This window comes from Rissa tridactyla, chromosome 2 (assembly GCF_028500815.1).
Source record: "Rissa tridactyla isolate bRisTri1 chromosome 2, bRisTri1.patW.cur.20221130, whole genome shotgun sequence".
In the NCBI taxonomy this organism is placed as follows: domain Eukaryota; kingdom Metazoa; phylum Chordata; class Aves; order Charadriiformes; family Laridae; genus Rissa; species Rissa tridactyla.
The window spans coordinates 147124016-147149345 of NC_071467.1; the positions used below are offsets into that span (position 1 = coordinate 147124016).

The following is a 25330-nucleotide window of genomic DNA, read 5'->3' on the forward strand; positions in this document are numbered from 1 at the left end:
GAGCTGTCTTACTGAATTATTCTGAATGATTAAGAAAATCATCCCTGGTATTCAAATGTGAAACTGAAGTTTCAGGCAAAAGTTAGAAAACATAAAATAAAGCCTACAGGAAATAGAAAGTATCAGAATAATTCCTGCTTTACTGGACAGTCTTTTAGATTTTCTTCCATTGTTTAACAAAGTTAACCAACCTCTCAAGATTGTATTTCACCATCAAGAAAGTCCTCAGCTTGAAGCTTCACTTATAATCTCCACATCTAGCTCCTATTTCTAATGTAAAGTGTTACTTTAGTTACAATGCACCAAACGCATAAACTGCAGCACCCAACAACAAATACAGTTTGTAGAAATATCACTGTAAATCTTACTTTTTGGCAAATATTTTACAGGCAACAGGAAAGTAATTTTGCGCCCATATGGCTTCAGCTAAGTAGACAAGCTAAATAGGCTTCAATGTTGGCCATTTGCCCACAAATAGATCTTATAATTTTTAACCTACAATGAGTGACACACAAGTGTAATCACTCGTGAAATAAATAAATAAATAAATAAATAGGATTAATACGGCCCAAATTATCACCTACCAAGAAAACAGAAACTGTTTCTTACAGTTAGTTAAAACCACTGGAAGTTTTGTTTTGGTTAGGTTTAAATTTCCTCTATTTTTTTAAGAAACTAGTTGTACAGACAAGCATTTGCAATTCAGGGCTTTACATGAATTTAGTTAATTATATGCTGTTCATCCTAATGACCACATGAGGTGAGGTGAAAACCACAAAGGCAGCAGAAACAGGTTTCTGAATAGCACCCTATCATCCATGTAAATTGCAAATTAAAGGCCAGCATATGTGCTCAAAATAGAAATTAGGAATGGAGTGAATTTAACAACAGAGAATCAAGAACAGTGGTGATAAAGTTGAGGAAATGTGGTCACTTATTGCTCCCAAATGACATGATCATATAGTACATGAAATAATGGATTGTGGTTAATTTCAGTGAGAAAGGGGGGGGTGGGATAAGACAGTGACAGTCCTTTATATTTCACCATTTTCAATTATATTAGATGCAAGGCCAATTGCTATAGCTTTCCCCGAGTGAATTATTATTTTTCCTGCACCTAAACCAGTATACCTATTACTTATGTCTGAGGGAAAGTCATCTAGCATTTTACAAATGTCTGCAATATATATTTGCTCCATTCTGCAGCTTGTCATACTCCGGTGAGAATAAAAATGTTATGCAGCAGAACAGTAGTTTGTCAGAGGTAGGCCAAAAAAAAGAAAAAATATGTTTCCCATTTCCTGAATAACCTCAATCCCTGGATGCTGACCCTTTCCCTTTGGGACAGTGTGCTGGCCTCTATTACACAGCTGCTATTCTGTTCCATCTAGTGAATTTTTTTATTTTTTTTTTTGTTTATAGTGCTATGTTAAAACAGTAAACCCAGTGCTGTTCTGAGAGAGCAGGGGAACAGATGTAGACAGGGCAAAGCAACCAGCCTGGCGTGTGCACCCATAGGCACCAAGAAGATGGAAAGTGGAGAAGCCTACGAGAGGGGAGAAGAGAAGACAAAGCCTGGCCAGGCAACAAAAGAAAGGAAACAGCAGAAGCACCCAGGGAAGGGGACATCTTTTCTCCTGAGCTTGTTCAGCCCCTTACCAAGAGGCTCAAACCCTGACTGGAACCTCCAGGCATTACACAATGTCCTTACTTAATATTCACTTCAAAGGACTGCTCAGGCTCTACCAAAAAACGTCACACCATAGGCCCAAGAATTACTCCCTTTTATGAGGACCACAGGTCTTTGAAACATCTGCACAAACTGGCTTTTGCATAGGAAAAAGTAACCGAGGTACTGACAACTGAGCGGCAGTGAAAGACCTAAATGAAGAGTTCCACAGACCAGTGAGAAATGCCAGCGAGAAAGAAGCTGGGACAAAAAGGGGAAAAAATTGTACCATCTCCAGTTTTGAAGTTGCAGATAGTAAATTACAAATACTACCTAAACTTAAAGTGTATTTCTAGCCCAACTTGAAATTACAATAGTAAGTGCCTACATTGTTGAGTGTTTTTTAAAAACAACAATAATCTGAACAAAAGACATTTCTCACTTTTAATCCCAAACATGATTACATACTCTGAACTGCCAGTAGTTTTTGCAAAGCATGGAAAATATTCAGGGCTTGCTCATAATTAGTAGACTAATTGTAACAGGGCCAAAACCTCCAGCTCTTAGAAAAAGGCATAAGGTCCCCTGAGGATAAACATGCCGGTCTATTTACTTCACCTGAGGATCCTGAAAACGCTTCACCTTTCATGACGGTGGCAGTGCATCGGCATGCACTACAATGCTGCAAAGTAAACAGATTTCTAACAAGGCTGCAAAACGTCTCAGGTTGTCAATCAACAAACGGAAACTTCTGCTACACGGTTGACCCCGGCACAGCGAGGTTTAAAGGACTCAGACCTTTCCTGCAGTCTTTTGTCTTCTCCCCTATTCCAATTCCAAAACTATAGGTAATAAATTATTAAAATATGCACAAGCAGCTATGAGCACAATTTGCCCTCTTGAGATGCACAGACAGAAGTCAGCAAGGAGCCGGGCACACCTATCTGCAAGAGAATTCGTCTCTTACTGTCCGTCCCTGCTTAGTATTTTCTGAGAGCGGCAAGTCCACTAACTAATGGCCTGTCAGCTGTGTCTCTGCCCCCTTTTCTCTCATCTGCACTTTGGGGTCCATCAACACTAAGAAAATGACTAGCTGGTGACAATCATCATTGGCAACAGCTTTTCTGATCCCCACTCAAATGGTGTTGAAAACTGTTTCCCGGCTCGTGTAGAAGAGACAAACACATTTCTGGCCCATTACAGATTGATGCAGTCATCCTTTCCAGTAATGGGCTTGAAAATTGATTGGTCCCAATTACATCAGGAGTAAACACATCATTTTCAGCACCAGTTGGAAGTGGTCCAGGGGGACCTGCTGTTGACAACCACTGTCAGCAGAAAGTTAGTCAGTGAAAGGTGATTTTTCTAATGCAGATGCTGAGCAGAGAGCCAAGAGAAGCTTGAGCTTGATATGATCTGCATCAACATAAACATCGACATTTTGGTATGTTATTGATGGTGTTTAAGCACATCAAGTTTAAGATCTGCTGATTTGGTCTTATCAGAAAGAATGTAAATTTTTTTGGTGTGGATTGTGACTGCATAATGTCCGGAATATGAAAAAAAAGCGTACTCCCAAGACAATATAGTCTTCTTGAATATTCAAATTTAGATGGTCGGTGAAACATTATAAATTACCACTACTGACATAATATGGACAGCAAAGAGAATACGTATACATCAAAAGTTTGCCCAACCGTCAACTAACATTTTTGAAAGCAGCACTGTTTCATATATAGACGGAAGAGAAAAGATGCCAGGGCTCCAACCTCAGATCTGCAAACTGCCTTTTAAATGTCCACAGATGAGTCTATTGCAGTTTTCTTATTTGTAAAATCAGAATAAGACTTCCTTATTTCACACAATGTAATACTGTGAGGAGAATCAATAATTTTAACCAAGCAGAACATATAAATTGCTGTACAAATACTTAACCCTGGTTTGCCATTCATAATGCCCAGTCATGGACCAGGTCATGGAACAGACAAAACCGTGATCCACAGCTTTGAGTACTTTCATCAAATGCTGTGTGCAGCTTCTACCCGGGCACAACGTAGCAAGGGTTTGCTTTGCTTTAGAAACTTAATTGTCATGTCATTTCACTGTTCGATTACATTCTTCCTTCCATTCGATCCTCAGCTACACATAGGGTAAACTACTATTTTGTGACCCTTACGGTTTTCTAAGGGCCACCACCTAATTTTGGTCCCAAGTTTGGAAACTTCTAGATGAGCTAAATGACATCAGCTAAATGACAGGCATAAAGTAGGCTGATGGTCCTTACTTGACTTTTCTCCAAGTGCCTTTGTGTGCCAAAGTCACATCATTAACATTCACTTCACAAAATACAAACACGATTTATAGAGAAAAGTACTCTGGTTTGGATAAACATGCGATCGTTCAAGCATTATGTAGTATTTAAATTATTTTTCAAGTAAATTCCCTATCATTAGAAAAGTCACTTTTGTTCTTTTGAGAGCAATTTTATTCAGTCTAAGTATGAAGAAGAGAAAAATGTTTTTCTTACACATGATCACATTGTTCAGGAGATTTTACAGTATTTCCCTATTGTGTAGCTTCAGCCCACGCTTATACAGCGTGTTAATGATATTCAAAGTGGTGTGAAGGCCTACAGCACATGACAGTTTCAAAATGTCAGCACAAATGCATTGTAAGTTGAATACAGTCTTAATTTTTAAAGGAAATTGCACATTTCACAGAGTTGAGTATAAATGTCAGCCTTATTTTAAGGCTGAGTAAATAGTCTTAAACACATCCTAATCCTATTAGATGCAAACCCTGCATGTAAAGGTTGAATTGAGTTGGCAGAGCATTGTAGGTAAACACGCATTCTGCTCCCGTAGGTATACTGTACTGAGTGGTGGATAAAAGAGCTTTGTCCTTCTATTCCCCCAGTAGTTTCCCTCCTCTTGCCTTGCACTTTCAAAGCTGTGATTCTACTAATAGCCTGAAATATTTCAGAAAGACAAATGCTCCACATTTGGGATGCTCGCTATTCCACGCTTTGACTCACAAGATGAAAACTCACACGGCTCTTAATTAAACCTGCACTCACAAAATAAGAAATCTGCAGTTATTCACCATGGTGCCCAAACACTTACCCGCAGGAGCTGTGTAACTCTGCTGAACAATAACCGGACTTACATAACTTGCTGCTTTATGTGTGATAAAGACATATCCCCATTGCACTGCAGCTCCACATGAGCAACCAGAAAGAAACTGTTCTTAAACAGATGAAACTAACTGGCTTGAGTTTTATGTTGGATACAGAGGGTTTGTTTGATTTTTTTGAAGTTTGCTTAGGCTGAAAATAATTTATTTCATATTTTTTCATTACTTTTAACATGTTGTTAAAAGTTCTCATTTATCAAAACATCCTATCCTCCTATGTTTGCCTTCATTTTTTTTTTTTTTTTTTTGCTTGCTTTAAGGGTGAAAGAAGATGAAACAACTGAATGTCATTTACTCTCACATCTGTACCCTGCTCTCCTTAATTCTGTTAGCAGGTGATGTACAGCTGTAGAAGGGGAACGGGCTTTGCACTAGCATACTAATCCTCAGACCATGATGACTTTGCTTCAAAAACTTATCTCGCATTCCTCCTGGTCCCACCATCTTCTCTGAGAGGGATTCCCATCTCTCTTCCCAACATTACTTCCTTCCCTAGTAGTCCACCATCATTCCTACTGCTAGGTAAAAAAACCTCTTGCTTACGGGGAGAGAAGTTCATGTTCCCAGGTCCTACCCTCTGTCAATCTGACATCCTGATGCTTCCAACAGCAGAGACAGCCAGAGTTTGACAGGAAGAGGGAATTCTGTAATCAAGGCAGGTTGCAAATTACTGCTGGGAGTTCCAAGCCAGGTATTTCCCAGCAGAAGAAAAAGTTATTCTTCAAACATAATGCTTCCCTGAAGTTTTCCAGCAGCCTTTTAATCAGCGGCCAGCTGTCAAGATTCTGCACACATGGACATACATCTAACATTGACATTTAGCTTTCAGCCTACATAACCTAGGAGCGTTTGTTACACTGTCAGTAGGGAAGACAGGGTAAATTTAAGTTAATTCAAAACGAACACACAAGCTTCATTTTCTATATTGTTAGCAGCAAACAAATATCCTGTTTATCTGAGAAACAAGAGTTATAAAATCACATACCTACCTGACTTGACTTGCTTACCTAAGAAGAATGAAAATGGATCCTAACTTTAAAGGTATTTACATGTCAGCTGCTCTTACTGGTTTTGTGTACCCTTTAAAATGACCTCACTATTTTAGCCAATCTTCTCCTAAAATTTACTTTTCTCATAAGCACGATGTTACAAAACCTAAGACATTTTTCTTCAAAGTTGTGTTTGTATAGTTCAAGACACTAATCTTGGTAGCATTTCCACTCCTAGCAATGGTGCATTGAGCTACTATAAGCTAGCTCAACCATGAAATCAAACCGGACTTGAAACTAATAAAAAATGTAAATACTATTATTAGGCTTTTTATAGTGTGAAAACCTAAAGAACTTCAAGAAGTTAACAAGCAGCTGTAAAACGAAAAAAAAAGAAAAAAGAAAACACCCAACTTTAAAAATATTGCTGAATACTCTAATTCTCTACTTCATTTGTAAATTATTTAAGTAAAACTACGAGAACAAATACTTTGGTCAATGGCATAAACTAGAACCAGGCATCAAATTGACCTTTATGGCTCAGATTCTGTAAAATCAGTCATAAATTGTTCTTTGGAACTCAGCCCCCCTCTCTCCTCTAAACAGAACCCTTGAAGAACTACCCAAATGTTGACAATGTAAGACACTGAAACTGTGCTGGTGTTCACGTAAACAAAGAGCTTTATACACTTTTAGAGTACAAGTAGGTACACACGAATTCAGAGAACCCGTCTTTGTAATTTTATTTCAGACTGATAGCACTTAATAACAATTACTACTAATAAAGAATAAGAACTGCTTTACACTGCAATTTTGAATAAAAGTCACATACCAATTACTCATAGCATATTTTAAACACACATCGTGTCCCAAATTACTTCAGAGCAAATAATGTAAAAAAAATACCAACTATTAAAATATGAAAATATTCCATGCCCGATTCATTTCAGTTAGCTATAATAGATGTATCTACCCCAAACAAGTGAACTCATTTCAGATGGGGGAGTACTTACATCACTCTGGTATTTATTGACTTCCATGGCATGCTTAATGTCTGGAGGCTCTTTCATATGTGCATAATCTGAAGTTCCTTTCTCAGCATCATGTTTTTGTTTGTAGAGAACCTGAAAAGCGCAACATTATGTTTCTGTGACCTCGGCAGAGCAGGTATAATAATATGAGCTGCGTTAAACCTAGCATCAAAGCGTGCCTGTATGCAGGAAGAAATGTAATAAATAATTAAGCTCCTTAATGGAACCAGAACCCTGAAACGAGGGCAGCTTCTACCCAAAACAGAGACATATGAGGCACAGTCAGCAGAGAGGTTTCTCTGAGTCTGTTATTGCAGCAGAGGTACGAGTAGACAGGAGAAAGAAAAGAAACATACAGAAACAGAAAATTAACTTTAACACAGTGAGAAGACAGCCCAGGGAAAAGCATAAGGGAAAGCTTCCTTTGCTCAAAACACACTTGAATCTATCAGCTAAGTATATATTTCCTTGTGGGTTTTTTGGTGGTTTTTTCCTGTTTTCAGAAAAAAAAAAAAAAAAAAGCAAAGATTTTGTGCATGCCTCATGAATAAACAGGTTTACATGACATACTCATATCCCAAACATCTATTTCGTCCACTGTTAGGAAATTACTAGCACAATACACATTTTGCCTAGCCCCCAGCTTCACAAAGAAAAATAATATTTACATTCAATTGTCATCACGGTAAAGGAAAATGGAATTGGATTGTGAGTTTATAAACAAATTTATTTTTATAATAGAAACTGAGCTCAATGTTGGGCATTCATCCAGCTTTCACTGTACTGTGCTATACTTACGTATACACACACTCACATACTAAACTGCCTGAAAAGCTGATCTTGCACTTACCCTTGTCAGAAGCTTTTAGGCTTACATTAAGAAAATTCACCAGGTTTTGATGCCTGAAGAAGCAGCAAGCATCAAGTAAATTCATTTTCTAATAGCTCTCAGGAGCAAGCATTAAAATAATCCCTAAGAAAACAGCAAATACTAAATGAGATTGAAAGCTGACCAGGAGGAGAAGGATTTGAAACTAAAACCCATGATAGCAATAAAAGTGAAAGTTTTGAGATGGGAACTCTTGACTACAATGATTCAGACTCTTTTAGGACAGGATACTAGAACTGTGAGAAGATGTTGTGTCTGTTTGTGTTTAAGGCAGCAAGATTGCATCTGAGTCACAGATCACGGTGCCCAAGGCAATATATTAGTATCTGCCCTGACTATCTCAGATTACAAAATGATATATAGGCTGAGAGATTAAGACAAAAAGGTGATGGGTTGTTTGTTGGTTTTTTTGCACTGCTACTATATGAATGAAAGTATCAAATTAGGAAACTTAAAATGTGCCATCTCCTTTATGGTGTAAATCCAACATAATCAGGCCTCTGGGGAAACAAACACAACTTAAATCGAAACAAAACACAGTCTATAACCTCCCTATACTGATTACGTTTTGCAACTGGCAAAGCAAATAAGCTTTAACAAGACTGAAGCATCACTAACAAATGATCCCCTGCAAAAGTGTAATTACTATATAAACATACACCACAAAAACTCTTGCTATTTCTCCTGCTTCAGATTGTCACTTTTAAGATGTTCCCCCTTAATACCATTCTGAAAAGCAAATCCCTACCATTACTTCCAAAATATACTTATTTACAGGTATTTTATTACATTGCCACTTTGCTGGTTCCACATGCATATTCTTCTGTTGGCAAATGGGCTGTGTAACCAAGACATCAAAAAACAAAAGCGCATCAACTCCCAACATGAGAAAACAAATAGAAATTACAATTGAGTGTCCACTATCTTGGGAAAAGATGACTGTTTCTTTAGCTTTATGTAGGAATATTTCACTTGCTATTTGACAGCTGTGTTCTTCCTATCTTTTCACATTATTCTGATCAACTGACTTAAGCAACCTTGAAGCCACCATAAGCTAGGAGGAGTTCAATAGCTGTCTAGTTTAGTTTTGGACAGTTTAGTGCAAAACTATTCCCAGATCTGTAAACCAGTTCCAAGGATGCATGAAAAAAAATTTATTATTTCATCAATATTCTTAGAACCATTATTTTACATGTTAGCATGTGTACACTTATTTCTCATTTCATGTTAATTTTTAAGTTTTAGCTAAACTGAATTTTCTTTATCGAGCATACATATGAAACTACTCTACAGAGAGATCAAGTATTATAGGTCACTGACGTAACCTCTACTCTAGTGGCACCATTTATTAACTCCAGAAATACAAGGCAATTATTTAAGTAGGTATGACTTCAGATTGAACTAATTTGAAAGTACTCATTTTTTATTTTTCTTATCTCTCTTGTACACCAGTGTGTCAATAAGAAGCTGCATTAAGGAAGGCTTTGTGCTCTTTTAACTTAACTCTGACTGACCCTCTGGTTTGGAATACTTTAAACTCTATTAAATTTTTATTTTTATATTTCGCTTTATGGTCAGTAAGCTGAGCTTCAAAATTAAAATCCACAATTTTGTAGGAGGAAATGTTCAAGAACACAGAAAATGCCATTTTAATCTCCAGACAGAGAATTAGATTATCCCGTGTATTTGTGTAAAGCTATACTGGAGAAGTCCAGGAGACTAATACCTGCTACCATAAAAAAGAGGAAGAGATTTGAACATGAGATTTGATACCATAAAAAACCATGAAGAATTACGTAAAACAGCCTGGTAACGTGTAATATGATTGTAAATGATGCAGTAAACCACAAACATAGCTTTAGCATAGTAAAAAAATACATATGAAAGTAAAAGGAGGATTCTGCCCACAAGTAAGAAAAACTGTGAAACTTTCTCTGGAAGCTGAAAATACTGGTTAAGACTCACTTGGCTCATCATCTTTAAAAACAAAAAGAAAATACTGTTGAGCATTGACATATAGTTACTATTTGAGATATTGCCCTGTGCAAAGGAGAAAATTAAACTGCCTTCAGTTTGCTTTAGATTATTCCTTTCAGATAAGAAGAAAAACAGTGCAATCTCTTCTTATGGCAGAAATAAAGTGATGAAAAAAGTGATGAAACGCACACTTTTTTTTCAGCATTGTTTCCCCCTCAAGCAATTTTAAATACCTTTATCACTGGTTGTGACACCTTATTTAAAAAAGTATTCTGCGTAAGGAAGAACTGAGTATACTGGTCTTCAGGCAACAAAAAGACATGGCACAGAGCTAGCAATGATCAGAAATTTTCCTTCAGAAATATTTTCCACAGGAAAATTGCATTTTTTTCCAAAAAATGTCCATTTCCTCTCAGGAAAATCAAAATAAGGGCCCCCTGCCTAGACCGCTCTCATCGACAACATTGCAGAGAACAGGGAAACTGGTGAGAGCTTTGTAGGTTGGCAAGGAGGGTGAAGCTACATGTTGGGGACAGGGACTTCTGCTCTCTCTAGTTTACGCTGGAGACAGCTGTGACAAAAGAGACTGAGGGAGGAAAAATCTGGTTGCTCGCCCTTAAAAAAGCTATTTAGAAGGCAACAGTCAAATTTTCTGCGTAGAGGAAAAAATGAAACTGATAAAAGCCACCCAAGTATGTGGGGCTATGAAACTTGGTTTTCATTCTCCTGAAGCATTTTTTTTTCCCATAAATAGCGTCATGATTTTTTGTCAAAATTTCAGATGGATTTCTTTCTCTGTGGGGATTTCTTTCCACCTTCCTGCCAGTTCTGTATAAAACAAAGAAGAGCAAATGCGGGCTTTATGCAAAAGCCAGCAAAGGTGGTCTTGGTTAGTCTTTCCAGTGCATTCTGAAGAGGGAACTGAGCATATATCAATACAGTCAATACGGAGAGAAAGCTTCACAAGAGGAGAAGCATAACGGTTAGGATGTTGTACTCTCCGTTATGGCAAGGTCCTGTCAGTGCTGACATTGTATGGCTGGAACCCTGCAGAACAAAGTCCTGGCTCTGCAGAAGGACAATTGCCATATCAGTTAGAGCATGGAACAGTGATAGATGGTGCTATGGCAGCCTGTTTGCTCTGAAGAGGATAGTGGAGGGCAGCTGTAGATGAGGAATAATTTCTTGTGAGAAAAGGAGATTTCCCCTAGTTGCCTCCAAGTTTCTAAATCGTGAGCGAGATCTGAAACAGTGTATAAAATTAATGGAATGGGCTAGATCTAAGCAGTCTGAAAACAGAGCTGCTGGGCAGCAGCAGCACCACGTCAGGATCAAACATCAAATCGTGGGAGAGACCATTTGCTGAGGACACACCCGCGTAAGGAGGTGACCCAGCAGAGGCACACCAGCCTCGGCAGTCCTGTGCCAGCAGGCAGTAGCAGGGAGAGTCAATGGCTCCCTTTCTTCCACACCATGATCCCCTAGTCCTGCCACACCTGCTTGGCAGATGAGGCTATGGATCCTGCCAAGAACATGGCATCACAGAGCGAGAAAGCACCTGCTTGATCTGGCTACAAAAGCATTCAAGCCCGGCCTTGCATCCAAGAAGCATGAAAAGGGAGTCAAAGGTGTAAATTTGTTCTAACGTGGATGGGGAGGAGGACACATACTCGTATTTTGCACCACTCAGGAAATCAGCACCTATTTAAAATCAACTTACTGTAATTGAGAAACAAACTGCAGTTGTGTGCTTGGAACTGCCCTTTTGCAGAAGAGTTGGCACAATGGCCAGCTGGTGCTGTTCTCTCTCCTTACTATGGCATACCCTTGGTCTCCTCTTGCTGAAGTGATGACCTGGAAATTCACAATCTCAGCTAGAAAGATGCAGCAGAAATCCCCTCTGCCATATCCTGACCCAGTTGAAATCTGAAATCCCTGTATTAGCTACTACTTAGGTACCGCAGCGATAGGCACAATATGGATTAGATTTGAATACTGTAGAGAAGATTTTCCACCAGAAAATCCCCTAGGATCTCTCTCAAAGTAGCATTAAATTCAGGTCCACTGCAACAGTAACCACAAGTTGGAAAAATGTGTCAGCGTATCTTTAAGTTTTATGGTAGATTATGATTTATAATGCATCTGTTCCTAAGGGGATGGCATGAATTTTACAGGAAAAGTTTCTGCTAAAATATAACTCATCCTATAAGCATATTTGTTTTTCTATGACTGTTGGATGATTGAAGAAAACCTTCAAAAAATACCAAATGAAAATGTCAGTCTTTTCCTTAAAAGGGTTGCGGTTTTTTTGATTAATCAAATGGTTTCATTTTTAGTCTCAGTTATTTATCTTTTCTGACATACCACTGATGTTAATTAAACTCATTTGCGTAAACTAATGTAGAATGTACCCATTTGGAATGAATCCAGGAGTAAATCTGTGGAAAACTAGTTAACTAATGTTTTATAAATCAAGCTAACGGTTTAAAAATGTTATACAAGTTTAATTCCCAATTTATTTCTACTGTAATTCTTCCAATCACTCACTTTACAATGAAATGTCACATTAATGTCATTTCAGCTACTGTGCTGCTTTAAATTGAGAGTATATATGTTCCATTTCAAACCATGAAAACCAAAATATTCTTTATGTTATTATATTTGCTTGATATAGCCTTGATCAAGTATAGCCTTGATTAACACACTGTTTTAAACCAAAACATTTCTTCACAACCTGTCCTGAGATTTTCGTGCTGTCTTTTTTTATGAATATTTTCCTTTGTTTGAAAAAGAAAAAATCACTGTATTAGAAGAATGCATATTGAGATACAATCAATAATATGGATTTAGGACTGTGTTCACTTCACAGACTTGCTGTATTAAACTATATGTAGTTAGTATCTTTAAGAGAGAAGAAAGACAAAAGAAGAAAAATGTGGAAATGCTTGGTGAACAGAAAGCCATGACCATCTATCAGCTGTAATTCTCATGAGTAACAATGAAAATCTGCAACTTCATTCATATTACACATACTTAATACTCAATTCTACTGAGATCAATAAGGGTCACCTGAGTACGTTAAGGGTATTATATTTTTAAGCCCCTGGAGGCAATCAAACTGGAATTTACTATTTCACTTGTTGTTTGCGTGTTTTACACTACGTTCAATATACTTGATTTTATATTTTTAATTCTATAAAATTTGTTATGAGTGGTAGTATGTAGACAATCAGAAATACATTTATTGTTGCCAGTAAATGCCTTTAGAAGTCATTAAAGTATTTTATTTTTTTCCCTTCAGCATCAAACATTCTATAAAGCTAATACAACACCCAAATTGAAATGCTTGTTGCATAAGATACTATAAATGCAGTGCAATGTCACTGAATTCAGTAATTCCTTATTGCATTGACGTATTTCTAATGGATTTCATTGGATTGATGAATGCACTAGCAGTTTTAAAATTTATATTTAACAAACATAACGAGTAAGATTGTCAACATCTTAGAAGTCAGTAGTTCTTGCAGTTAAGAAGTTATGGTCATAAACTTGGGATGATAAATTCACCTAAATAAATCAAGCAGGCAGTCAAGTATCTGTTCAAACATATTGTACAAATTGGTCATATTCTGTCAAACACTCACTCTAAAAATAATTTTTGAGATTCTAAAATTGTACCTTGCTCTGAAGTTGCGTTAACTCTTTTGCAAACACACTGTCAATTGTGGCTGGCATCTGCTGATAGAGAGAGTTGGAAAGGTCTTTCTTAGCAGCCCCTTTATACTTCACCTGGAGGGGAGAAAAAGTTGACATATAATGCAGAAATTAAGATACAGTAATCATAAACCTATTATTTCTGTTAAATAAATTGGCATAGACCATTAGAACTGGAAAAATCTAATGCTGTCATAAACTTTCAAGCAAAAACAGATCTTTAAATAACTTTAAAATACTTTAGGTAGGTGTTTCTAATTCACAAAGCAATGCAAAGTATCTCCTAATTAAAATAAATTATTGGGGGGAAGTAAAAAATAAGGCAAGGCAGTTATTTTTTCTATCTTTTTTTAAATCATTTCAAAAAAAATGAAGTTTATCTTTTTTCTTTCCATTTTCACAAATTTTGCAATGGGAGGCCAACAAAAATTACCGATTAATAAGTAGTAGTGATTAAATGTAATCAAGGAGGACAGGAACATTCAAGTTACCATGTCTGCCACCATTTCTATTTAATCTTCTCATATTACAGATTTATTTTTAAATTACTTTTTATTTATCCCGTACTTTCTTCACTGTTCAGTACTAGCAGTTCCTCACAAAAATGTTTTTATGATACAGACCAGAATAAAAGTTCAAAATCTGGGAGGCTTTTGCTTCAGACCTAAGTTTTTCAAATTCATAAAACAATCATGTTAAGTATTGCTGTGAAAGTAATTGTAAATATCAAAGACATTTTAAATTATATTGTCTAATTTCATTTATTTACTGTGCGATATACAGCTGTTCATTAGAAACTAGTTTCTCATATATATTATGTATATCAATAATTTGCTGTAACACTTGCTGTTTCCCAAAACAGAGGGCTCTTTTGCACTGCAATAGATGCTGTTAAGAATTTCGGTGTTCAAGTTTTGCAAAAACAGGTTATGGGACACTAGAGGTCAGTAACTTACAAGATAAACCATCCATCACAACAGTGGCTTCAGGTAATGCTGCAATAAGCACCAGAGTGCTCAACAGCATGATACCATAAAACATACAGGTTTTTTAATTTTGAAATTCCTTCATATCTCTAAATCTTTGATTAATAATCAGCAGCTTTTCTTTGGAATCAGACAGATGGCTTCAATAAATACTCCCTATATATTGTACTTTTGTAGACTACAGTGGTCTGTCTCTTTAAAAGTATAATTTCATCACAGTTATACTCCTTGGGACACGCCACTCTTCCTCAGAAAATACAAAGATAAATATAACAAAAATATTCATCAGATGCATTTATATTGAATGTAGCCACACAGCAAGCATGTACATCAGAAACAGAGTATAGAATGTATATATATTACATAACTCCAGACAGGGATATTGGGATGTTCTTTATCATAATCATAAAGGCCGCAAAAAAATTGAGGCACCAAAAATTTAAGTCTTCCAAGGGTCACAGTGACAGAAAAATTACTCAGAACCAGCAGCTCCTTAACAGAAGCATCTCTCTTGCCAGGTAAAACTCCTGCTGTTGTTCTCACATGTGGAAAATAATCAGGGATGCAATCCTCTGACACCTTCTACCTGGGATATGAAGAGCTGGCAGTGAACTCTGCTCTGGCATTTTGGAAGCTGACATTCTTGCTTTGCCACCAAAGCTCTGTGTCTGTGTGTACACGAAGACCTAAAAACTCTGACCTGGGTATGCAGACACGCATGCAAGTGCTCAGGAGACCTGCAGGTGCACATCTCTGCCCCAGTCCCCTGGCTGAAGGAGGACAGGGGTGATAACATGGTAACAGTGTCCTTCCCGCCTTCTGTTTGACAGTCAGGCTGTGAATTCTCGGCAGCAGAGAAACTGCACGCAGGTATAATTTGAAAACCCCATCACTGCAGAAAAAGTAAGAAGAAATCCTTTTCCTATTCCTTGGTTTATCCATCCATAAAATGGGATGGCTAAGACCACCTCAGAACCATTTATAAAACATCTTTGAATCCCAGAATAAAAGCGTTGCATAATTCCAAATTATTATTGCTCATATATACAGTTTACACTAATTTCAGTGCTTTAAGTCACTTCAGCTTTAAATAGAATTATTATTTGAAATAAGCCATCCTTCCCCTGCTAAAAACCACCATATTCAATTCAGAGAGTTTTTACAAGGCATAAGAAGCAAAGAGAATTCTTCAATTTTTTAGGTCTTACCTCAGAAATAAAAGCACCGAGACTTTTCACATGTTTTAGCTGTGGGGTGTCAGGTACAAATATGCACTTGCCCTTAGATTTTTTAAATTCTTCTTTATAGTGTATCTACAAGGAGGAGAAAAAAAGTTTAATTGGTCTTTAAAAAATAAACAACGAGAAAAACAAACAATGACTACTTCTATTATTGTTTTGGTTGTCGTTGTTGTTGTTGTAGTAATACTTATGGATACTATCCTGGGTGGCTTGCAAACACCTCAGGCTGGATCAAATTAGGCCACACAGGGAAACACCCAGTTCTCACACACAGTACCAGGGCTGTGGGATCACAGAACTCTTTAATAATAAAGAGGAAAAAGATATTTTTTTTTCTACATCTACAACACATTTTCACCACTGTCTGCAGACGTTCTAGTATCTCTAAAGAAAGGAGAATTGAATAAAGTATTTTCTCCTTGATCTCAAAGATAAAATCGTTAACCTAACTTCTAACACAGACCTAGCAGGCGCAGAATCTGTGTAACACGATCAAAAGCCACTGCCAAAGGCTTTACGAATCCGAGATTTACATGAAGAAATTCAGAAGGCCACTGCCAAATCATTACCTACAGAGCACCCCAACAGTCATCACATGCAGGTAATATCAGAGTTTAAGAGCATTTCAATTTTAAATTGAGCCACTTCTTAAGTCATATATATGCTCATCAGAAACAATTTTTGACGCAAAACACCACAATGTATTTTGGGGGTAAAAAAACCAAAAGTGCCTTTTTTTTTTTTTTTTTTTTAAACAACCAACCTTTTTCTTACCATGGGGCAAACAATGCGGGCAGGTGTACTAAGCAGTTATCTAAAAATAATCGCATGCCCATTGATGAAGTCAGAACTACGGTTTGTATTAGTGAGACCATGAGGAGGATGAAGCCCGTGGACACGGTGAACGCGTAGGGATCTTCATTGTGTAAGAAAACAGAACGTCTATGATGAGATGGACTAAATACATTTTAAAGATAGACATCTTACATGGATAGCCTTACATGGTTATTTGTAACATTTCTTTCTTTGTGCATAGAATGGTTTAGCTCAATGTAAATTGAATTATTTAGTATTAAGCTTTCATGGTTATTATCTGCTACCATTTCTCTAACCTCATTTTCACATTCTGCACAACAGCAGCTTGCATTTATGCACTCTAGACTTGCTGACAAGCACTGACAGAAGCAATATGATCTGCATCTGAGCCGTACAGAAATATGCAGTCTTAATTTCCTCTTTCTCTGAATCCTTAATGGATATCACAAGTTCTTGCCTAAGCTCCTCTACAGGGACTTGGAAAATTCATGAGAAGGATGGTAGCTTACACAGAATCAGCTCCTGTACTTTCTGATGCAAACGTTTTGCCCACCACAAAATGGATTAGATAATGCCAAGTTCATCTCAAACTGATGGCTACATAATCACACAGGAAATAATTTTGGTTACTATTGAGCTCATCCAGGTTTGGACTACTGAAGGGATCTACACCCCATTACCGAATCATATTGTCCACCTTTGTGGATTACAGTGTATTCTAAATAAAAACTCTTTGGTGAACAATGGGTATAAAATTACTGTATATCATCGTTTTACTCAGGGACACACAAATCCAACAGTTCATGTAATCTGTGTGTGACACCATACTCCTAGGTAATCACAGAGCAATACAAAATAAGGGCAGTTTTATGATAAGTATGAGCAGGCGCTTACTGTCAGCCTGCACACGCGTACCAGCACACATGCACGTACTTGCAAGGCTGGGGGGCGGAGAATGTGTACATAAACAGCTTTAAAAAATAACTTAAAAAGCTTCACAGAATTGTGGTTATTCATAGTGGTACAGCTGAGAAGTGATGTGGGAAATCTAAAGAGCTGTCTACTGGTTAGGTTTGATGGAATTCCCAGTAGGAACTCCCGTAAAGCTGAGACTCTCGTAGAGGAGATGGGAGTCTTGTGGCTCCCAGCTTAGATAAATCACCCACAGATAACTGAGGGCTGTCTGTAATTACATCCATTTTAATTACAAAGCAATAATCACATTTCAAAATCAAACATGAAAGCCTCCTAAGGTATCTCTTAACTGGGGGGTGGGGATGACATGACACAACTAGACGAAACAATCAAAGCCATTCTGCTGTAGAAATCATGCGTTCAAAATAACTGAAAGCAGTATAAGACAAATGCCACCTCCTTATTCCTTTATTATTCACATTTGTTATAGTAACCCACAGAGGCCACAAAACACACATAGGCTCAAATGAGCAATTTAGAGAGGACATGTGATAAAATGTGTGGTCAAACTCTGATCCAACACACTCCATTCTGCTACAGAAATGTCTGCATCACTTGGAATCAGAAAGATGGGAGATAAAATGGGACAAGTACAATGAAGTCATGACAACTGCACTTATAGAGTGTATTTATTGTAAATGACGTAAGCTAGAGACTTAAGAGGTTGGCTATGACTGAACATAACCAATAGCTGGAAGGAATATGCAGAGAAGTTAATGCTCCTCTTCAAAATTTGGGATTACAAATTCAAACGTCTAAAATACTGAATAGGAAATTTTGCCTGTGAGTGACTTACCCTTCACCACAAAATACGCTGTTTAGGTTGAGCAGATCTGGTAAGCCTCGCAAAAAAAAAACAAATGGGAAAAATTTGCAAATGATGGCCTGCAGCCACCACTGCTCTTTTGATATACTTCTGAAGTCCAATAGCTCACTAGAGGCCCAATTTTTATTAGCTCTCTCCTGATCCCTTTCTTCTCCCTGACTCATGATAAAAATACCCTGACCAGCAGCACAGCTATCCAGTAAAAGTGGATTAAAATTCCTAGACAACCACCAAAACAGTAAGCTTCAAATTGCATATTTTTCTTGATGGATGTTATACGGCAAGATCAACTTGATGAAACAAGGGCATCCAATCTTTAGGCTGAAGCTTCTTGGCTTGCCAAGAAAATTCATCTCACCATGGCCTGTTCCATGGGTTTTCATGGGGGAAACACAGGCGGGGCTAAAGGGAAGGCTCTGATGGTAACAGCTGAATCTGTGCAGCCACCTTTCCTTTGTATTTAGGGACACGAATTAATCTAACTTTAATATGAGTATACTCAAAAAACTGTTCTTGGTATCTTGACATCAGTGATGTAACTATGTTGACAGTCATCATGCATCCATTACAGAGCTGTCATCTCTCAAAGACCCATTTAAACTTAGAAAAGCCACAAAAACATCTGAATGTTCTTATCTAGCTCTTATGCTAGACCAAAAGGGAACTTTTTTCCACTAAGGATTCCGTTTCCAACCCTACATTTCTTAATTTATAATCTATCATAAGATTGAGCTATGTCAGACCACAGATCCATCTAATAAAAAATCCTCTGTGGCCACAGAAACCTAGAGAAGTGTATAAGAACAGGGCAAGCATACAGTATCATTGCCCCACAGTATTTTACTACTCTCCATCAATTTGGACCTCAAAGTCGTCCCGAGTTAGAGGCTCTGACGGGTGATGGGGAGCCCAGAGGAATTAGGGGGTCACAAGCCATTTATATCAGTGGAAAGGCGCTTTCTTTCTGCACTTGACTCTAGGTCTCTTTGGCCCTTCTTTATAACAAAGAGACACGCTAAAGCAAAGTTGGGCTCTGTACAAGGGCGGTTAAATGGCAAGTAGTACTACTTTTTGCTATAGGGGAAAAGAAACACTGCTACCATACATTAACAAAATTCAGCAGAATCTTCAGAAGCAGAGCATCTGCCTCTCTACCAAAAAGGATTATGATAGTTAAGTCAATGATCATTTTAATCGTATAATAATTCACCTCTCTACTTATGACAGTATTCACAACATCACACCACACAATCAAAACAAAGAGATTACAATATATCAAAATGTAAGTAATACAAGCATATGGACAGGCTCAGTTTCAATATGGAAGAGAAAAGGCGTGGAAAAGAAGGTAATTCATATAAATCAAACACACGTGACGGTTTTGAAAACATCTGTCGAATAAGATTGCATAATGGAGGGAGATTAAATGAAATGGTTTTAGGGAGAAACAATCCAGGGGGTATCACAGCCACAGAATAAACATCTGCCAACCTCAAATGAAAATGAGGATTTCCTCAAGAACTGGAGCACATAAACACTTCACAACTTCCCCTACATACAGTTCAAGGCTGACAGTTACACATGCACCAAGGGCTGCCATTGTAACACTTCTAAAAAGCCATCTTGCCAAATTAAAGTCAGCCTGCAAAGAATGTAGGGCAAGTGTAATGCAACCCCCGTATCTCAGCCATGAGCACTCCTGGCGCTGCGTTCTGATGGAGGAGCTGTGCTGACAGCTCCACCGGCAGAAAAGGACAATCCCCCAGTCTCGTGGTCAGCAAGGACACAGGCTGCTGTCCCAAGGTCATCTTAGGGCCAAACTGCAAGCCCCATTGTACACAGAAAATGTACAGATGTACACCAATGACGCATCCACACAAACAGCAGTTTGTGCAAAGATTCATGCTAAAAAGGATAAAGAATATATAAAAAAGTTCTGAACGTTAATGAGTCAAAAATCAAAGGCAAGAATGCAAACCCCTTGCAGTTTATTGGCCTCCACAATTAAGCGTGCAGGGTGAGGAACCTACCCCCCCGCACAAAGGACTTCGCTGGTCATAAGAAATTCCAATTACAGCAAAAATTCTGGGAAACAACATTCACCCCCTATACATACACGTATTCCATTCAAGCCAACGAACAAACACCTACTGATTTCAGCAGAGGCTAAATAAGGCCCCACAACGGATGCCATTTTTAAACACAGAGTCTCTTCTTTGAAATTAAATTGGTCTGGACCATCACATATTTCTACTGCTTTGAAAGCACTAATGACACCTTGCCATTATGCTTTACATATCTCAAGGAAAATTTAACACATTTGCAACATAAAGGCATCACAAGTTTTCAGCAAAAGCCCACATCCCTGAACCGTTACAGGCTTCAGAAACTTTGCTTGACTTAGTTATTCATCTTAGCTCCCAAGCCCCTGCAGAAAATCGGAGAAAGTACAGCCACTCCATTTATCAGTTAATTAACAGCCACAGCCAATATTACTCTTAATGGGTACACAGCACTGTAATAATTCTTTTTCAATTAAAGAAAATATTTCTTCATCATTTTTCAAGGAGTTTTTCCCTTTAAGAACAGAAACCATGTTTAGAAACGAGTTGCGTGGAAGCAATAAATGTATTTTGTGTCAGATAAGTGCTCCAAGTCCATTTTAAGTTTTGCCTTTACATGAGTTGACAGGCACTTATTGTACCATATGCTATTCTTTTCCCAAAGAAAGCATGTAGATAACCATCAGTAAAAATATTAATACTTAATAGCTACTACCTAAAGTAGCTTGAGATTACAAGAGAGCCATCTTGGTAGCTTCTTTTAAGGATCTATCCAATTTTCAGCACGCTTTCTGTGAAAACGTCAGATACCAGATGGTGTATGGACAAAGAGGAAACTTTGACCTTGTCAAGTCACACTTTCAAGCCAGCACTGTAACACCCACACATCCCAGATACTGTTTCTGAGTTACCTATTCTTTTCTGATTCGTAACCCCTAACAATTTATACCTTAAGTGTAGATTCTGGATGTTCTCATAAAATCAACATACTCATTCACCTTGAACAATAACATCCCAAATCTAAATATCAGATTACAACACAACATAAGCCAGATGTCATTTTTTGATTTTTTTGAAGAACGCTTGTTAAAGCAAGTCCCTCTCTCCTCAGTAATGTCTCCTCGGCTGACAGCCACCAGCCTCGCAGGAGAAATATCGCTCTACCTCCCATTCACATGAAGGGACAAACTTACTCTTCAAACACACTTTCCCAGAGGGACACAGAAATAAAATTCCACCAAGGTAAACCTGATGCTGTTACATTGAGGCAATTGGATCTACTCCAATGTAAAATGTCTTGGATCTGATCGATGGGGTTTATGTAATGTTTATATCTGATTGACAGCTTTGAAAATTTAGAGTAACTAAGCCAAGAATTTTCTAGCTAAACAATTTTTAAAGATATTCTAGCATTTCAGTGGATTCTTCCTATAAGTCAATAATAATATGCTATGCAGTTTTGAGCATCTATCACCACAGACCAACAGATAACCTCAAAATTCATCTGTTTTATTTTTGTCCTCCTTCCTTACAACTACGTATACTGGCACCCAGTTCTGTTCTAACCAATCAAGCCTTATAAAATTAGGCTATAACTTGAAAAAACACTACATTTTTCTGATGAAATCAGCCAATGTGTTCTCATGGGCGACATCCTCCGCATGATACCCACTTTTACAACATTATGCTTCCTAGGGCCTAAGCTTCGTACCGTCCAAATGCTCTGAAAAGCTCATCCCTTTGTGGCTGACAATTTAACGTACCAGAGAAGGCTCTGCTTTTCTATTATTTTGTGTGCTTTTATATTGGAGCCTTGGATAGGCACATGCTGCACTCGACATATTTGAAAAAATATGTATCGTAAATATAAAGCCACTGGAAAGAGGAATGCAAATCTAAGGATGCAAACAGTCACCTCCACTTACATCACTTATTATTTCACTGCATTTTCGGGCCAGTTCCATATTTCTGTCCTCAATAACAGGCTTGAGGAAGACCTGTAGGAGAAAGGTAATCGTTCCAGGTTTATTGTCCTAAAAGGGTAACAATATAAGGAAATAAGTACTTTTCAAAGCTATTGGGGTTTAACTCACCCTTTCTTCTTCTTCCCCATCTTCATTTTCATCTTCCCTGAAATCCTGAATGACAGATACTCGCATTTTAATACTTTGCAGAAAACAACAATGAAAACTCTGAAAAGGTTCAGCGCTGCAGGAAACGGCTCAGACCCTACAGCATGCCTGGAATCAATGCTTCATTTGTGTCCTCCACCGCACTTAACTCTACCAAGGCTCCTTCCTTATTTAGGCAGCACTTGACAGTCTTTATCTGAACAATTCAGTGTGAGTGAACTGAAAGGCATTGCAGATGGCCTTGTTAGCTATCAGCCGCAGCAGAGCTAATGCTTTCTTACAGATAAAATATAATTAAATGACCTATCCCAGTCAACTATTTTTAAAATGGCTATGAACACACTTAATTAAAATACTGTGATGCAGTTAATTCATAACATAAGTAATTTAGTAAAATTAACAGGCTTAAAAAGGGAACATTGACTCTAGGGTTATGGGAAAACTGCCCAGCTCAGAAGATTCAAGGCACCACTGACTCCAAAACCAGTTATCACAAAACTTTATTTTGTTGGTCCAATAATAGAGCTTTTTGATTAAAAAAAAAAACCACACTACTCTCATTTTCCAGTAGATGTAACTGCTAGTATATTTTTCAGGAAGTATTCCTTCTCCACAAAGCATATAAGATTCCTTAAATGCTTTGCATACTGTGTCAGCTGAAGGTTAAATCTGTGCATACATAGATACATCTCTCTACTTACAAGTATGCATGGCTACGTATTTACACAAACATGAATGTTCCCTTACTGCTAAAAACTGCCATGGTCTGTAGTCTCAGAACCAACCTTTTTCAGTACGAAGTCATTGACTCCAGCTGCAATGAAACCGAAAGATATCCTTATGCCGATGGATAGAGTGTCACAAGGTTTGTTTCTGTAAAACAAGCAAGGAGGTATTACAGGACCAGTTGGGGTAACCATCGTTTTAACATTCTATTTCTTTCCAAACTGTAGCTTGTATACTTCTCATTTTATAGAGGTCATGATTTTTAACTTCGTCTAGCAACGTGATTCACCACTACACAGTTTTGCAATCAGGCAAAGATATAAGGAACGTGCACTCTTAAAAAACCTCTTCAAAGAATTTTAAGTACTTGTGCCCAAACACAATGTCCTTTGAGCTTATTTCAAAATATTTCAAAGAGGAGGACAAATACAGCATTTGACTTAGTTAAGGTCTGAAAATTTGAAAAAAAAAATTAAGAACAAAGGCACAAACTGCTTTCAGTCTATAATAACCAAGAGACAGAATTCTTTATACGTTAATAGTACAGAAAGCTTCAAGATTTTCCATTCCGCTATTTCAAATATGAGCTCCTAAAGTTCAGATTTGGATTGGCATTGCTGGAGTTCAGGCTGAAACCAAGAAGTCTGGCTTGTATGGGTGAGGATTACCTGTAATTTATGCTAACTAATTTCGGAGTTCAGGATGTTTCACCCTTGTAGAAACAAATGGTTTAGTCTTATAAAATGGGTATTCAGAGTAACAGGTCATTTCTGAAGATTATGGCCACAGGAAATATATTCATAAACAACAGACTCATGTGTGATTTCAAGGACCACGTGTTAGGGAGAGAGAGCAGCTACAAAAGTGCCAGACAGAAATGCAGCACCAAGGTTTCATTTGGGGATTTTTGTGATAATATTGCAAATACTATATTCTTTCAGTGCAGTTAATTTCCCTTTCCTTCCCACATTTAATAAAAATTTTAAGTGGACACATTGAAAAATATTTAAGAGAGTTGAGAAGAGCTATTAGTAGGTCCAAAGCTTGCTGAATATGGGGAAATGTTTTGCTATTTTTTGCACCAGAAAGCAAATATGGTCAAAATGACTAACTCAAAACTTCGGGTTTGCAGGGGGAAAAGGGGTCTGCTCAGCTTTTCAACATGCTTACATTGTATCTGGTGGCTTTTCAGCAGCTGGACACACCAAAATTCGTATATTAATTGTGGTTTTCCTGTAATGGTTTCTGCATAATCTGCTTTCTCTTTAGCATGATCTCCAACTGATTTGATAGAATTCATTTTTTCTCAGTTTTACATCATCTGGGTCAGGCATAACTGAGTGTCCAAATACTCTATGTCCCGTGTAACTTCCATAATACGGGGATTGCAAGACAGCGGCTATAACTTCTCATATTAAAGAAAAATATAATACTCTGCACAAAGGGAGGAAGGGAAAAAATATCACAGTATCAACTACCCATACACAAGTTATTCAAAATGGCACTCTTCACATAACAGATGCAATAAGAGACTATATAACACAGAAACCTGCCTCCCATTTTTATATCCTCCTCAAAACACTGAATACTGTAAGGTAACATTCACTGTGCAATAAAGCAAGCCTGAAAATTAAATATATCCAGGTATAATTCAGAGAAGAATTTGTCATGACCATTTAGGAGTTGCACGGTTTAGAAGTGCATTGTGATTCTATTAGCAGGTCAAGAACAAGCTTAGGTTACTCCCCTAAGAGGCAATAAATAAATAAACTAGGATCAGCAGACATGTTTGGCACAGCAAATGTTTGTTTGATAGATATTTTAAAAATCACTCTCAAAATACTAAATCTAATCTGAATAAAGACCTAGTTAAAATGATGAGCTTTACATCCCCAAAAAAAAAAAAAGATTATGAAGGATGTCGTACTAAAGACAATTTTTCACCTGCAAAACCTACATTTTTACCAAAATCTCCAAACTGACACTTCTGAAGCATTTTCCACTGTATATAATGGAATAATCTGTAGTCATTGGTTCTGGCATGAAAGAGCACACATTAAACAAAATCCAATTGTACAGAATTTTAAGAAAACGTTGTAATGGA

At 37.5% G+C, this 25330-nt stretch overlaps 1 protein-coding gene across 3 annotated transcripts in view; it reads right to left on the minus strand.

Moving 5' to 3' along the window:
- The window catches only part of NEBL (nebulette), a 276747-nt gene that overhangs the window by 74467 nt on the left and 176950 nt on the right, over positions 1 to 25330 (minus strand). Inside the window, exons 1-5 of one of the 3 annotated variants that reach the window (XM_054191076.1) lie at positions 22462 to 22860; positions 22294 to 22365; positions 15656 to 15760; positions 13426 to 13536; positions 6864 to 6974 (exon numbers count right to left, since the gene is read on the minus strand). The exons of the other annotated variants lie outside the window; for them this stretch is intronic. Of the exons in view, the coding sequence (XP_054047051.1) occupies positions 6864 to 6974; positions 13426 to 13536; positions 15656 to 15760; positions 22294 to 22365; positions 22462 to 22527 (465 nt within the window). The 5' untranslated portion in view covers positions 22528 to 22860. Of the gene's footprint in view, positions 1 to 6863; positions 6975 to 13425; positions 13537 to 15655; positions 15761 to 22293; positions 22366 to 22461; positions 22861 to 25330 lie in introns of those variants that run through there. 3 annotated transcript variants of the gene reach the window in all.